General features: G+C 38.0%; 1 protein-coding gene across 3 annotated transcripts in view; it reads right to left on the bottom strand.

Moving 5' to 3' along the window:
• The window catches only part of LOC118740116 (protein crumbs), a 97,374-nt gene extending 81,112 nt beyond the window's left edge, over nucleotides 1–16,262 (bottom strand). For 2 of the 3 annotated variants that reach the window (XM_036471613.1, XM_036471621.1), the window contains exon 1: nucleotides 14,692–16,262. In XM_036471613.1, coding sequence (XP_036327506.1) covers nucleotides 14,692–14,992 — 301 coding nt within the window. In that variant the 5' untranslated portion in view covers nucleotides 14,993–16,262. The remainder of the gene's footprint in view (nucleotides 1–14,691) is intronic. The other variant, XM_036471629.1, reaches the window with a different exon arrangement.
• Between the last annotated feature and the right edge of the window lie 687 nt (nucleotides 16,263–16,949).

Below are 16,949 nucleotides of genomic sequence, written 5' to 3' on the forward strand. Positions count from 1 at the left end.
AAAAAAAAAACGCATTGGAAGTTTTAGTTCAGCGCCCTTTAGAGCGCAGCTCTGTATATGTTTACGTTTAATCGCATATTGTTGTATATACACTGCCGGCAAAAAGTATTGACACAGCAATTTTCTCACAAATATGCAGCAACTCTTTTTCTAGTATTTTTCCGCCAATTTTTTTTATAAAAATATGGTTCATTCTACAACAAAAAACATATAAATATAATTCCTAAACCTTTGCAAAACTCCCGAAAATTCAGCTAATTTTCATGCAAATTTTCAACTTGTTAATCAGATTTGTAGCTCAATCAATTTTATTATAATAAAGTGCAAGTTTTAAGTAAAATTTGTTGAAATATTTTATATGGAAAAAATGCAAAACACTTTCAAAAAAAAAAATCTCAAAAATCAATACGATTTTTGACTAACTCCGAACTTGCATTTTTTTATTAGAATTTAATGGGCTACAAAACTGCTTACTCCAAAAAAAATTCTAAGAAATCTGATTAAAAAATTTAAAATTTGCTGAATTTTTGCGAGTTTTGCACAAAGTTTAGGAATTATGTTTTTATGTTTTTTTTTGTTATAGAATCAATCAATTTTTTTTTATTGGCGGAAAAAATATTAGAAAAAAAATAGTTTCATATATTGTGAAAAATTTGTTGTGCTAATATTTTTGCCGGCAGTGTACATACTTGTGTATGTAGGCATGGTTGTGTATATGGAAAAATTTTCCGCTTTTTGGAAGCACTTTGAAATAAACAGGCAATCATTAAAAAAATTGATTTGGCCACGCTGCAGACATGGCTTATTTACACGAGATGTGCCACACCAGTTTGGTTACAAAGCGTCTGAGAGAACTTATTTAATCATTTTAAAAACGAAGCACACGTGTGGAAATTTCCTAAACTAAAGGAAAAGACAAAAAAATCATGTCTACCTTTATGGCAGTTTCAATTCTCAATGATCTGTCAGAGTTGCAAATTATTTTTAATTCCTATATAATCATTCTATTGGAGTTATGGATCAAGAGGGAAGTATTATAAAACAAATGCTGTTTTTACGTTCGGTAATGGGAGATCTTCAAACAAATATTTTCGCTAAAAAAAAAACAGCGTCCAGAACTGCTTTCGAACACATTCGGCCTTTTCGGCGCTATGAATTCTGGATGCTGCGGTCCCGGCGCGCAGATCAATACAACGATATGCCAACGTATCAGCTAGGGTGTTCGATTATTCGTCTTTTTCCCGAAACCGGTTTTCGAGTTACTCGAAAAATTGCAATTTGAAAAAAAACCGGTTCCCAATTTTGAAATTTAGAAAAAACCGGATAAACCGGTTTTATTTTACATACTTTTTGTACAGTGAAAATGCTTATGTTGGTATGAAGTCATTACCAAAAATTACAATAACACTACTAACAGTAAACATAACTTTTATTTAGAAAATAGCGAAGCGAAATAGGTTAAACGTTTTTTTTTCAAATCAAAAGTAAAACGAATAAAAATCAGCGAAAAATTCACGTTTTGTCGTGTTTTAACTTTTTATGAAACCTTATCGCATTTTTGCCGCCATAAATGGGGCTACCGCCACCCGGACGGTCCATGGTTCAATTTCTGGTACCAGCAATATGAAATTTTTTTATTTTTTTTTTCAAATAGCTGTCGCACCTCGGCAGACCATGTCGACGAATTTTTGTAAAAAACCCTGATTTTTCGATGAAATAATCCAGTTTATTCGAAATTCGAAAAATCTGAATTTCAAAAAAACCGCCTATATGTATATATCCAAAAACCCGATGGAAACCGGTTTGGAAGAACCGAGTCAATCACCCTAGCTAAGCTAGAGGCGTAACGTATGCATAGCAAAATGGGACCTATAGAAAGAAGGAGATTATCTCTATGAAAAGATTCTAGGCTAAGTGAGAAAACAGTCGAAAAAACGAAGAAAATTCCATCGAGATTCTTTTCGGATTTTATGTGAAAATTCTTATTGATTTAATATTTTTTTAATTATACAAAAAATCTGCTTGATTGCATCATTTAAAAATAAACACTTGTTAATTACATAAAATATCTTCCTGAATTCATTTTAAATAGAATAGGTTAGAGCTGTTAACCGCCATTTCAATAAGAAGGCTTTCTTCTTGAAGAAAAACCAAATGGACATCTTGTAACTTTTGTTCTATATTATTAGGTAGCTTTCGCTTTGTGTAGTCTTTAGTTTTTTTTTTTTATTATGCTGGAGGTGATAGGTACTTACAGAACCAAATGCAATATTCTGAAAACTATTGTATAAGTCTTGTATAAGACATTGGCTGAATGTGGTAGTCGAATAAACTTCATGATTTGGAGGTCAGTTGAAAAATCGTTTCCACTACGATGCAATCAATTTTTGAGCCGTCCATAAAAATAAATGCTTTGAAGCCTTTCGAAAAATCAGTATCATTCCACTCCTTCCTTTTTGGAAGGAAGCTAAGAATAAATTCAATAAGATTTTTCGAAAATGCTTCGATCGCTGAAAACGTACAGCTTACGTACATACCCGTACATACGTTCCATAAACAACAGATAATACCTAGTTTTTTTCTCAGATGAGATGTGGAAATATTACATATACACAAGGGAAGCCAGATCACACAAGTTCTAGCTTAAAGTTCAAAAACCAGTTTCCTAATTTTTCAAGTTCTTTGGAGAAATTAATGTACATATGTATATATGTATGCACTTCAACTTCCTAGGTTGTATCAGAACGATTTATCATTCTCATCATAAAAAAAAAAAAACAAATCAAAATCAAAGATGCATGTACGACTAAGTACCACGCAATAAATAATAAATCTTAGAGTGCAACTCCAGCTCAGCTATTGCCGGTTCTTACGAACACAAAAGATCATAAATGTTTATCTTTTAATGTTTCTAATGAATTTTCGAAAAACCGGTATGAGCGTACAATTATCGCTGATAGAATGACGCATTGCCGACAAATTAAGGAAGTATACATATATAGCCATATGTACATATATGTATATATACATATATACAAAATATTTTTAAATGAACATAAGTAGTGGAATTTGTACGCTATTTTGCTGTCATGTTTGTTGTACTTACATATCTACTTTGTTAGCTATCGGTATATACATACGCCCATAAATTCTAAAACAAACTGACAGATACCAAACAAAATATGAAGGTAAGACAAGCAGCCAGCTAGTATGTTTATTAGGCATATTACTTTTTCAAATTAAATATACCTGTGGGAATTATACTTTAGTACTTACTGTACTAATCCTTACTATGTACTTACTTTAGTAAGGAGATATGGATTGGACAAGGATTATACACATGCGCCACATCACAGTAGTAAGACATTTAATTTTTCAATTTTGAATTGTGTCGTTATGACAGAGGACCATATTCAGTGCCACACATGAAAATTCCATAATGGGAAATTTTTATGACCAAATAGTGGCAAAAGTGTTATTGTTGTGTAAACGTCTGAGCTCCAGGTATGGGTAAAATTTGTCCCATTTCCCAGTATGCGTAAAATTTGTGTTAATCCAGCAGAAAATCTGTAATTAGTTCTTGAAGAAGCATTTCTGGCTACTTCAGATCGATTTCGGGACTAGGTCACGACCTGGACATGACCATTTCGGGACTATTTTAGGACCAATTCGGTTACTAGTTCCGGATCATTTTGGGACTAAAAAGGGACATTTGGGAACCGCTTCAAGACTTATTCGAGATGATTTCGGGACAAGTTAAAGACTCAATAAGCCGTTTCGGGGCGTGCTCACAAGCATTTCGGAACTAAGTAGTTCGTGATAATTTTGGGACGTCTTTAAGTCTCTTTCAGGACCATTTCGGGATTATTTCTGCACTGTTTGAGACTAGTTCGTGTTCATTCCGGAACTATTTCAGAACCATTTCGGTATAGTTTACGACTGTTCCAGAACCTTTGCCGAACTAGTTCAGGACAATTTCAGGACCACTTTGGTACTAATTCGGGATCATTTTGAAACGAAAATGGGACCATTTCGGAACTGTTTCAAGACTTGTTCGATATCATTTTGGGACGAGTTAAAGACCTCTTCGGCCATCTCGGAACTAGTTCGGGATCATTTCAGAACCTGTTCAAGACTATGTCAGGACCATTTCGGGACTAATTCATGAGCATTTCCGGAATATTTCGGGACTAGTTAGCGGCCATTTCGGGATCGCTTAGAAATGGTTCGAGGTGCTTTCGGAACAAGCTCACGACTTTTTGAGAACCACTTCAGGAATACTTCAGCTCAGTTTTGAGACCATTTCGGAATAATTTCTGGGGAGTTTAAAACTACGCCATAAATTATCCCAAAATAGTCCTGAACTATTACCGAAGTGGTTATGAAAAAGTCGTGTACTGGTCCTGACAAAATGAATTAATTGAAATGAAATAATTGTTCAAATTTCTAACCTAACCAATTTATGTATGCAACTGAATCGCTGAACGCTTTACCAAGCCGTGCATAGATGTTTACAAATCAAATTTTATGAGTACCTGGTACTCACACCTTTTTTGTTAGTTTGCCACCACTTCTCATCCTCAACTCATATTTAAATTTAATTAGGAAAAAGTCATATGCCTAATGTGCATAGATAACGTATGGATAGATATGTACATAACCACATTTTTTTTCTATTTTTCACGATCAAATTTCAGGCTAGAATTCTTGGGCTTTAGTACTTGCGAGCTCAACTTTTGCGCTTATTTTAATTTTTCGCGGTTTGTTTGTTAATTTTGTCACAACAGCTGCTATTTTTTATTGGTTTTACCTTAGCCCTTTCCTTTTTGTTTATATTTTTTGCTGACCAAATAGAACTAAAAAATCAATGAACAGATAGCACTCATACACCATCTCAATGCTGTTCGCGCTATATAGGTACAAATTCACTACCCTGGAGGAAAGATAACACAATGCTGACACCGGTTTGAGTCCAATGGAAATTTGAGAAAAAATGTTGGAAACTCGATTTAAATAACTTTTACTGCAGTGTTTTCGTGCGGGCTCTTAGGGCCATTTTTTCACGTCAATTGAAAAAAATTTATCTGACCTCCAATAAACAATTTGTTCTCATTTTAAAAGCTACTTGGGAAAACGGCCTTTAATCGTTCTAAACGATATATCGTCACCTGAGTGTAAGATCGACCTATCTCGGCAAGCCAGTTCGAAAACGCCCCATCACAGAAAACTTTTCAAGAACGCCCAGAATTTGTTTGAAGAACGCGGTATCTTAGAATTCAGTTTAAAAATGGCCTACCTCAGCTGCCGATTCAAAAACGCCCTATTTCAGCACATTTTCAATACATTTTCAGCTGGGAAAGAGCGGGTTTGAACAGAATTCTGAGATAGCGCGTTTTCAAACAAATTCTGAAATAGGGCGTTTTTGAACAATTTTCTGAGATAGGGCGTTTTCGAACTGACTGCCGAGATGGTCGACCTATCTCCACTCAAGTGACGATATGTACATGACCAACGAAACTAATCGAAGTAGATTGCTGAGCGTTATAGAACTCAGCTGTTCGTCTTTCGACTAGTTGCAGACCAAGCAATGTAAGCCCTCTCCATCCAAATGCTTCATAATCAGGTACTTTCGAGTTACCTTGCCCCCAGAGTAATATAAGTTCCTTATGTTTTCCAACATAATTTATTGAAGACTTGCTGAACTAGTTTGGAAGTAATTGCTGGTCTGGCGAAAGCCGTGAGTGCAGCTTAGCTGGTACATCAGACAAGTAAACCCCTACCTCTCCACCTATTTTCCACCACGTAGTCCATGGCCATGGAAGTTTGTCTTAAGATTGGTATCTTTGAAACAGACTCCAGATCCTTTCCTGGTCTTTAAAGCCATCGGTAAAGACTCTACAGTTCAGTAGTGGGCTTAACCCAGCCCTCGGCCTAAGGAAACTGATCATGAATAAAGAACAGAAAGTGACGGTAGGTACTGCTACATCCAGGGCAGCCCCAGTCTCGCGTGTAGCAACTGCGTTCATTCTTTGAAGCTTAGTAAGTAAATTTTCAATGCTATTGATTGAGGGCCCCGACAGATAGAAAATCTTTTCTGCGTCACAGGGATGATTTTGACTGAGAAAATGCACAGAACATGGTGAGACGGCACAATAAAAACGTTACCGCAAACAAACTGGCTTAATTTGATTGGTCAAAACTCAGCTCGTTTGAATTCGTTCTATACATTTTTGTTGTTGTTGTTTTGCCGCATACGCGTGCGTTAAAAGTTGAGAGTAGGGCGAATTTTATTCCTTGCGGCAAAGCATGCGTTCGGAGTTAACTCGATTGTCAGTGAAAACCATCCCTGTGACGCAGAAAAGAATATTTATCTGGCGAGGCCTTGGAGAGTCTGTGACACCACTATATAGATCTTATCATAGATGTGTAAATCCAAAGAATCTTTCGGTTGGCAGACCCCACATCCATCCAAAAACTTGCTTGCATTGCCTATTATGGATTAAGAGGTCTGTTTTTCAACGCGGGAAAAGTTACGAAGGTATGCAGCAACTTACAGTAAAAAGTGAAAAAAGCTTTTTTCTGCAGGGTGTTTGCTAAATATTTATAGGCGCTCAGACACCTGCTCTCACTTGCATCTGTGCCTCTATTGTACTTATATAAGTTTGTATGTGCATCACAACACATTTCGTCACATCGAAAGTCACATGTCATCGTTCGGTAAAGGCCTTAAAAACCACGCGACATCAATAACAGTGAAATGTGGTAAAATGCAATTGTCTGTACTAAGCATGCTATATCTGATACATCCACGGCACTTAGAAATGCAGCAGAAAAGTTGAATTGAAACAACACAAATTTGTAATGAGGTGAAGTGACGAAAATGCAATCGATAGTCATTTCTGATGCGTAAAATGTATTTACATATGTATGTATGTATATACATTAGGATGGTCCATAGTTATATGGAGAAAAATAAAAGTGTTTGGATTCTCGGTCCCACCCCCTAGAAATGTGTAAATAGCCTAAAATTTAAACTATACAAAGTTTTAGGTCTACTAAAAAATATTTAAAGGTGGCTCAAAACGCTCAAAGTTTCCCATGTATTTTATATGGAGAAAAAACAATTTTTCGTAGAAATGGTATAGAATCCTTGAAAATCAATATTTTTCAATCGCCAAACTCTTTCCCTTCAGGAGACTTCCAGAAAAACTAACCAATTGTTTATTGAAAAGTTAATTAATATTAAAATTTTTTTATGGTTCCCCCAAAACCCTTAAAAAATGTAATGGGGGACCCATAAAGAATCGTTAATATTAAACAAATTTTAAATAACCAATTGGGTATTATTTTTTGAGGTCTCCGGAAGAGAAACAGAGTTTTTATATAATTTCTACGAACAATTGTTTTATATAAAATACATTAAAAACTTTGGGCGCTTTGAGCGAACTCAAAATCTTTCTTGATTGACCTAAAACTTTGTATAGTTTAGTCTTTAGGCCATTCACACATTTCTAGTGGGTGAGACCGAGAATACGAGCTCTTTTCGAAATAAGGGCCACCCTAATATGCATACATGGTGCGAAATGCGTGAATGATAAGGCCGTTGTTATTCGGCGATTTTTTTTTTCTTTATCGGCGTATAATGGCCCTATTTTTTGCGCTATAAATGCATTATGTTGGGGTTTATTGAGGTTTGCTTGGCCTAAATGTGTCAAAAGTAAAGTTTGTCGTTTTTTGCGCTCGGGTAAACAACATCGTAATTAGATGACGTTGCTAACGCATAAAACTTGATGGTAATTATTGTTATGACTGCAACGCTGCTTGTGGTGTCATACTGGTGTACCAGAGAGGCGCTCAGAAATATTCCGAAAACGTGGTCTTCCACCATATTTCGGTCTTGGAGGGTCGGTGCTAGACCACTGGGAACGATGAAATACCTTAGTAAACATATGTAACTCTTGATAAGAGGCTGGCTTGGAAAATTCATTATGAAAAAACTCTTAGTAGACGAGACATGCGGGCCTGTAGAAGGCTTTTTGTTCGTGCAGGGGTTCAAAGCTCGAAATTAATAGAATGGATATACCGAATAATCGTCCGTCTGATGTTTGTTTACGTCTCTGTAGTTTGCCGGTCAAAAACATTGCGAAATACTGCGATTTATTTAGAACTTGTTCATTAGCTTCGACTCCAGAGTCGCTTCTCGGTTGGAGACCGCTCCATATTTTTGTTCAAGCAGCTTCGAAAGAATTGTAAATACAACGAGACAATGGCAAGCATCAGACAGATGCAGGCTTTTCTACTCTATGCTAAAAGGAATGTGCTTTGCCAAGAAATAACAGTTGAAAACTCCAGTCTGGAAAGTCTGGGCTAAAAAATGTTCTATGTACGTATGTCGCCACGGCACCCATGGGTGAATAACGAAGGCAAAGGTGCTCACGAACACAATGAAAGGACAAAGTGAGGAAAGATCAGCCTGTAATAGGGATGAGCAACTGACGGAACTGTGTAGTGCCAAATAAAGAGAAAAAGCGATAGTGGAAGTATCATAAGCTTTCAAGTTCATCATCGGCATGCAAAAGTACAAAAACTTAGTCTGAGCTTTAGCTCACTCATGAATTGTACATGAGTTTATGACTTTACTTCTTTCTTCCGCAAGGTACTCGAAAGAGTAATAAATATACATCTGTCTAGTTGTCAGCATGTCTTTATGAAATTCGGGTCTGTCGGGCAATGTGGTTACACTTTTTGAGGGTAGATTAACATTTAGTTTCATGACCTGGGCCCAGAACTTTAGATCTAGCTGCGTATTTTGGTTCTTTCTTTAAATATTCATAATAAAACGAAACGGAAAATGACACTGAAGATGGCACAGCGCCGAAACCGGTTTGTCTCCAAACCAAATTTGACAAGGGATGACGCAGAATCGTTCCACATTACATCACACTCCTACCCTGTCGGAAACACCAACAACGAAAATAATAATTGTCTAACCAAAACTCCTTATTATTTTAAAAACTAAGGTTCAACGTACAAAGTTTACAATGTCTATGCAAAGTACCATTTCTTTGAGAAAATAATTTTTTCGCTTTTTTAGGTTTTCAATTAGATTTTTGGTAAGAAATAATTGGCTTGGCACTTTTTTTCAATTTGATTTGTTGGCGTACTACCATACAATTTTTGCGTTTTTCGTATCCCTATTATTTGATAGATATTATTTTGCGTTTTAATGAGAAGGATTTAAAATGGCATGTAAAGAAGAACACTTTCACTGAACTTTTCGAACTGGTGGCAAGTGTTTTAGGTATGCCTATAGTGTTTTCTTTTTCAAAATCAATTTAGCTTCGGTCTTGCGACCGTCTGGTCACACTGCTGACGACACAACTTTACACTTACATGTAAGCCTTTAAAGAACTCGTATGGGGCGTGTTCTTAGATAACGCAAGCGCTGGTAGTTAACGCCCTAATTCGGGTGAGACTGGAGCACCCTCTGATAGAATTTGGTCGTTACCTCTTAGCTAGTGAAACTAAATACATATATATTTGGAAATGTATGAGGTGTCGACAACCAGAAACGAAAAGGAGGACCAGCAGGGTGGTGTTCTTTCCCCACTCCTATGGAACTTCACGCGGAATAGCCTGGTGTTACACAAAAAACCAACATAGCCGATCTCTAGCTTCCTTCGTTGAATAATGTCACGCTGACTCTCTCGGAGGAAGTCAGATATTTTGGGCGTCATACTGCAAAAAAGCTAACATAGCTATCTAGAGGAGTGCCCTAGGCAAGCAACAACTGCCACTTACATCTACTTCTTCTGCGGGAAAAAATTGGGCTTGAAGCCCGATATTATTCACTAAAAGTACCTACAAGTTCGTTGTATTTCAGTAGGATTAAACTCGAGTTTAGAAAATGGGGTATCCTAGCAGGAGCTCTAACTTAACCCCAGTTTTAGGATATCGGATTTCTGTAGCGGTTTTAAATCTAAATTATCAATAATCAATGAAGCTATAATTATAAGGTAACGATCACTTAACCTTTAGGTAGAAGCTATCTGATACTCAGGTGGCTACTAAAGCACTTGAATGTGATAAATCAATAAGAATAAGAAAAGTAATCCAATGTAGACATACCCTAAATGAACTGGCAGAAAGGCACACCACACATTTATGTAGTATAAGCGTCAGACCAGAGACAGCAATGAACTGTATGACAGTTGAACCAGTGTGTAAGAGAACCTCTTTGTCTGCAGTCAATGCCATTCTCAGCGCAGATATACTACTATCATCTTCGAGGATATCATGTGTCACTGCTTGAGGGCGACGTATGCCAATATAATGGGTCTACAGTGGAATTACGTCTGTCGTTGTCGGCGTGATGTAGAGGGAATCGGTAGTGTAGAGCATTATCACTGTCGGTGCGCCGCATTTACGAAATTCCGCCGATATGCTTTTCATCACTACTTTCTTGAACGTCTTGTTTAACTCAGTACGGCTAGAATCTATGATATTTTTACCTTCATCAGAACGCAAATTGGTTTAATTCTAGGGAAAGGAAGAATATAAGGAGCACCTATCACAGCATCACAAAAGGCATATGGCGGCTTAAGTATTGGATGAGGGCAGTCACGATTACCTAACCTTAGATACACTTGGCTTTTCTTTTATTTAGTAATATTGCAGCCTTCGTCTTTATATATATATTTCACCGACCAAACCCGATTTTCGGACAAACTAATTTTGCTTAAGCTAAGCTAGTTCTACGTACATTATATAGGATAAACCGTTAAAGCCTGGGTCAAACTGGTCTGGCCTAAGCCCGATAGGATAAACCAGTTAAGTCTGGGCTGAACGCGGAAACAATTGGATGCAACAATACTGTGGACTGCGTAGCCAGAGTTGGACTGGTGAGGATTATTTTTTGAAATGTAAATATTCACCATTCATATCGGTTTTGGGCTAGAGCAGTTTGACCCAGGCCTGACTGGTATATCCTATCGCATGCAGGCAGAACTAGTTTAGACTAGGTAAAATTAGTGTGTCCCAAAATCGGGTTTGAGCGGTAACATATAAGTAACAAGGCTTGCCCCCTGTCTATGAAGGCACAGAGTAATTTGGCGATGACGAATTCATTTATCTAATGCGCCAATGTCAATTACTTTCTAAACACAAACTTTTTTTAAATTTGCCATCTTTGAAACTCATTCAACTAGAATTCCATATCACCACAAAGGATTTGTATAAGTAAGTAGAATTTGCAGAAAACTAAAGCAGACAGCTCAACAAGTGAAAGGCTTCTCTTGTTGCCACAAGAGGAAATAAACAATTGCCACCACTTTGGTACTTGACATACTTGGACGCCTTAATTAAAACCACTTTTTCTCCAACACAATACGAGTACGAGTATGTGCTGAAATCTCACATCACCAAGTGCTAAATAGAAGCAATGCGCATGCAGACAGCCACACGTGGACTCATACATACATATGTACTATGTATGTATGTTTGTATACCCATACGTTGAGTTTGTTCCTCATTGCTACTGGATCGCGCAAAAAACGCGCTGATCAAGAGAAATTCCTACTCGTCGTGAAGAGCATTTGGTAATACAACACTTTCACTTTGACGGCAACGTTGAACGTTCCACTTCTAGACACGATCTTGAACGTCAACACAAGTAGAGTCTAGCATATGAATTATTGCAATTATATATGAATGTGTGCGGATATTTAAATACGTACTATGTATATTGTTGAATGTTAATACCTGCTGTAAAGAAAAACAAACGGACATTTGCGGTAGCGAATCTAATAAATAAATAAACCCAAAGCAAAACAAAAAGTGAGAAATAAACCGACAATGCGAAATGCTGTGTAGCAAAACCCGCCTGAAGCAAATGTAAGTGGATATCGAGTTAAGCAGTTACTTGGCGCAATTAGACTCGTCTGCTTTACAACTGCGATATCGCTAAAGCATCCCAGTAGGCAATTTACTGTTTCCAGCCACCAGAGAATTATGGCATAAGTCTCGGATTAGCTGGATATTATTCATTATTCTTATGAGTAGTCATTAAAGCTCTACATCGGCAATGAAGATGCTCTATAGCCTCCTAAGTATTAAATCTATTTTAAAAAATTTACTACGAGTTACAAAATTTTTTGTAAGGCCTGCCCAGTTTCTGACGTTGGAGCCAACCGAAACAATATCCAATAAGAATCTTAACGCTTGGTCCTGAAATTGCTAACAGATCATGTAATCATTTGAGGCTGTAAGTATACGGGCCACATGTATTTGGCTATTTGGCAGGATGACAACATTTGGCAGTGATGACTCGTTTGCTGAACTGTGTATGTACTACATCTGTCTAAATGAGCTGTGCTTTACTTAACTAGCTTCGATTTAACGCTAAGCGCGACAGAGCTATGGTAGAAGATCTCATTGCCATCCTCGTATCGTCACAACCCGCACTCTGTCTAGTTTTTGTTGATTATACAAGCTCCATAAGGCATTCCCACCGAACCTGGGAATCATTGGTTTGGATTATTGATAGACCCGAAAGCCCATATGAAGCCTAAATTTTCCAGAATCTAATGAATTTGAGAAGGAAATACAATATACCTTGCACATTCTCATCCAATGATCCGCCATCTCAGTCCAATGAACGACTCACAGCTCTGTACTATCCTCGTTCTCCAGGCAACTCCCGCTCGAACTCGGACCTCTTTCCTTGTGGATGAAAAGGAATTTTGCATGTGGCCTGTCTGGACGTTTCAGGAAACACATGGTTTTTAAACGTTCTTTCATGTATGTACCTGACAGTTCTTGCTACACTTGGCCTTATAATTCATTCCGGGCCCATTGGATGCCCGAATAACCGCGATTTATTAAGCAATTCCTTATCTCTAACACCAAGGTGTCCTGGCGCCCATATACGTTCAAACTTACTCTATTACTCTAGTCTTAACTTACATTGCTAGACAGTTTTTGAAGGCGTAGGTAGTATGAATGGTTTCCAAACTAATTGAAGCAGCTTGGCTGTCACGGCAGCCCTCGATTTGGTATCACCCCACCTTTCGCCACTTATGGCGTTTTTGTTTCTACCGAAAAAGGTTACCTTCTCTTTGCCCTCTACGCATAAATACTAGGCAGAGGGCAATGAGAAGGCAGAATTTTTCGTAGAACCGAAAACGCCATTAGTTATTAAAATTATCACCATAACGGCGCTGCCACCTACCATCCCCTAGTTTGGTTCGAGTATTGATGAGTCATAAATTTGATGAAATTACCCCACCCTCGTCCCAATTCTCAAAACCTTTCCGATTCTTAGCGTTACTATTAAATTGGAACTGATACATTTCTCGACGCCAATCTCGTCTAAGCACATGGTTAAGGCCTCCTTTATACTTCGGGAAAAGACAACAGAAATATTGGTTAAATTTGAATCACCTTTCAACAGTTCTAGCGACTTCATGAAGCGTCATCACAAAAATGCAATCGCAGCGGAACAACCGTCGGAGAAAATAACCTTCAGGAAAGTTTCGAGAACAAAATAAGATAAGCTGATTGAGCAAAATTTCTCAGCATAGATGTTCCCTCGCCGTCCGGACTGGAATGAAGACTAAGTCAAACTAAGCCTCAAGGCGCGGATAATTGATTTGGGTGCGCTAAAAGCTTCGAAGCATATTTCGCCTTCCGTCGTGCTTGATATTCTCACTTCGGATATACCACGGTGCTCTAATGATGGATATCGATATTGCTACTGCTCCCGTTGCCCCATAACTTACATCGGTTTTAGAACCATGCTGTATATAATCACTTTATACTTCAGACTCTGGGGTGAACGAGAGTTAATAGGACAATATAGAGGACTGGCATTCAACTTAATATGAGTCCTTTTAGCCTCTATGTGGATTCGCCAAGTAAGTCGCCTGTCTAGGCGAACTCCTAAAAAGTGAAGGGCGACAGTTGTTGTTATTGAGGGTAAATGTGACTTGCTTAAATTTTTGCTCGTTAAAGCTCGAAATCGAAAAAATATAATGAACACGCTGGGTCCTCCAAATTTAGCCCAACACGTCTGTAGGGAAATGGTGCCTTTCGGGTTATGTACGGGGCTACAACAGGACCAGAACATCAGACTAGATTCTTCCGAATCCAGTTAAAAGTTCTAGCCACTCTGGGTAAGTAGAGACACAATGCCACGTACCGTCTATGGCGAACCCGCGGACAGAAAACGAAGGACTGCGATGAACGCAACTTGTGGTGGGGAAATACAATGACAAGGCAGAAAAAGACAAAGGCAAGGACGCAGTCAAAGACGACGACAAAGGCAAAGAAAAACACAGAAGTCATAGACAAAGACAGAGATAGATATAGAGATAAAGGTAAAGTCAAACAAAATGATAAAGATAACAGTTAAGATAAAGACTAACGCGAAGACAACAATACATTTAAAGATGGCGGTTAAAGTTAGGATTAAGATTTATATTAAGCTTAAGATTAAGAGTAAGACTAAATTTCACTTCTTCCGCACTTAGAGAGGGACTACACGCACTCAGTTATTTGCTTTCCAGCAAAAAAATTTGTGTATTTTTTCTGAAGTTTCATTCCACAGAGCATCCTTTGACACCAAAAAAGTCGTAGTTACCCAATCCTAACTAAGCACTCGATCATAAATGAAGAGCACCCAATTCAACTTACCATATGTGACACCGAGTAGCAGTGCCAGCAACAGGCAGCGGGGTGTGAAGGATGTTGTAAGGCGGAAGAGCGGAGCTACTCGTTGCGTTTGCGCTGCTGCAAAAGACAACCGCGGCTGCTGCGTCGTTCTCCTGCTACGCTGGTGTGTAACACTCTTTCTACGTTGCTGCTGGGCACTTTCAGATTGCCCCTTTCGTGTTGTCATAATCATTGTTGTTGCAGATAGTGTCTTTGCTGCTGACGCCCCTTGCAGTGATGTCCAACTGCCGCGGCCGCTGCTGCTTCCACTTGAAATTCGCATTTCGCGTGCTTTGATTGCGCTTCTTTGCTTAAAATGAACTAGGTATATACTTTTTGCTGTTCTGGTAATTTATTAAACTATTTTTGTTTTTGTCGTTTACTACTAGCAGTGCAGTGTGATAGCGGTGATTGTTGTTGAGCTGCTATTTAGCGTTTATTTATTTTCTCCTAATTTGTTTTATGCAAATCAATTCCAATGCCTTGACTGAACCGAGCTGAGCAAATGAGCGTACGAAGAAGGCATTGCGCCGATAACAGTCTTATGAAAGCAATAGCAAAAAATCTTTTAGAGACCCTCGTTAATGATGTATGTATGTACTTTAGCGAGAAAATATGTTTGCAAAATACATTAATAAAAGTTATTTATGCGCGACGCATGGACTTGTTGGAAATTCAATATTTATTTTATTTGCTTCTCTATTTTTAAGTACTAAATTCGATACATATTTGCATTGAGGCACTGCAAACAGGTTTGTTTTATTGTTGTTCTCTTTGTTTCAGACTTTCGTTGTGTTGTTATTGCTGTTGCTTTTTAACTTGGTTTTAAAACCTATTTTGCCTCGCACGACAGCAAAAATGGGCAGCGAGTTCTTTAAATGATTGACTTAGTTCATCGAAAACAGGAGCACACTTTTCATCACTTTAAGAATATGGAATTATTTTTCTCTCGTAATTATAATTTTATTAATAAAACCACACAAATTCCAATGAAATAAATTTTTCTTATTCCTTAACCTCGCTCGTCGTTGTTGAGTTGAAAATTTTCGTAGTAGGTAGATAGGTAATTTCTTTTTCATTTATTAAATTTACACCTTTCCGTTTGCGGCCATCTCATTCGCACTGGCTTAAAACCACTATGCAGCCATTTCGTGCCGTACGTTTGCTCACTGTCATTGCCCGAACAACAACAATAACAATAGCAACACTCACTACACAATGGCACTCTCCTAACACACACACCACAACGGCACACACACACACGAACGCGCACTAACCGACAGCAACGAATTCACACAACCGTTGTTTCCTCGAGCACTTTTTCCACAACGTCCGGCTGGTCCGAGAATCAAAACGTAACTGAAGTTACAGGTTGTTGAGGCGCTGCTTTAAGCCGCGTTGCGCTTTGCCCACTACACGTCTGTAGGTTCCCAACAAACACCACCGATATGGCGTTCACATTCTGCCAGACGGAAATGAGATAACGCTAAAGTGTTATTGTTAACAAATGTTGGTTGTTAGTAAGCTACTAGACAGGTTAGTGTGCGACTAACTGCGAGCAACGTTGCTTACAAATGGTAAGCCGGCAAGTAAGTACCTATGTATGTATGTATGTATGAGGAGAAAAGGTAAAATCGATTGTGCGCGAATTGGGCTGGAAGAAACGAGAAAACGAGTGAGTAAGGCACAGGTAAGTAAGTAGCAGCATGAACAGGTATACACACAATTAGTAAAGTGGTTAATTGTCAGGTAATGTCAGATACATAAATACGTATGGAAACAGTTAGAAGAGGGTTGTTGTCTTCGCTAACGTTGCTTGATCGATTGCGCGCCAAAGGTAGTCGGTGTAATTGCGACATTGCTGGCTTACCGTTGGTAAGCGGATGTACAGTGGTGGCGAAATTTTAGTTTAATAACAAAATACGACACCTCGATATATTTCGTTAAGTCTATAAATAATGATAATTTAATAAATATCGATAACTTGATACATTTCTTTAACTTGACAAATTTCGTTAATGCCACACGTTTTTATAGCTCGATAACTATCCGTAAATTTGGACAACTAAGTTTCTGTGTCTATAAATTGCGACAACTCAGTAAACATTGATCAGTTTGAATAATTCGATACGTTGCGATAACTTAATAAGCATGGATAAATTTCGATAATTATAAACTTCAATGATTCGATAAATTTCAGTAACCTTTATGGCTGATTTTATTTCGATTCCTATCGGAAA

Source organism: Rhagoletis pomonella, unplaced genomic scaffold (assembly GCF_013731165.1).
Source record: "Rhagoletis pomonella isolate Grant_MI unplaced genomic scaffold, Rhpom_1.0 Rhpom_scaffold_00001, whole genome shotgun sequence".
Taxonomy (NCBI): Eukaryota; Metazoa; Arthropoda; class Insecta; order Diptera; family Tephritidae; genus Rhagoletis; species Rhagoletis pomonella.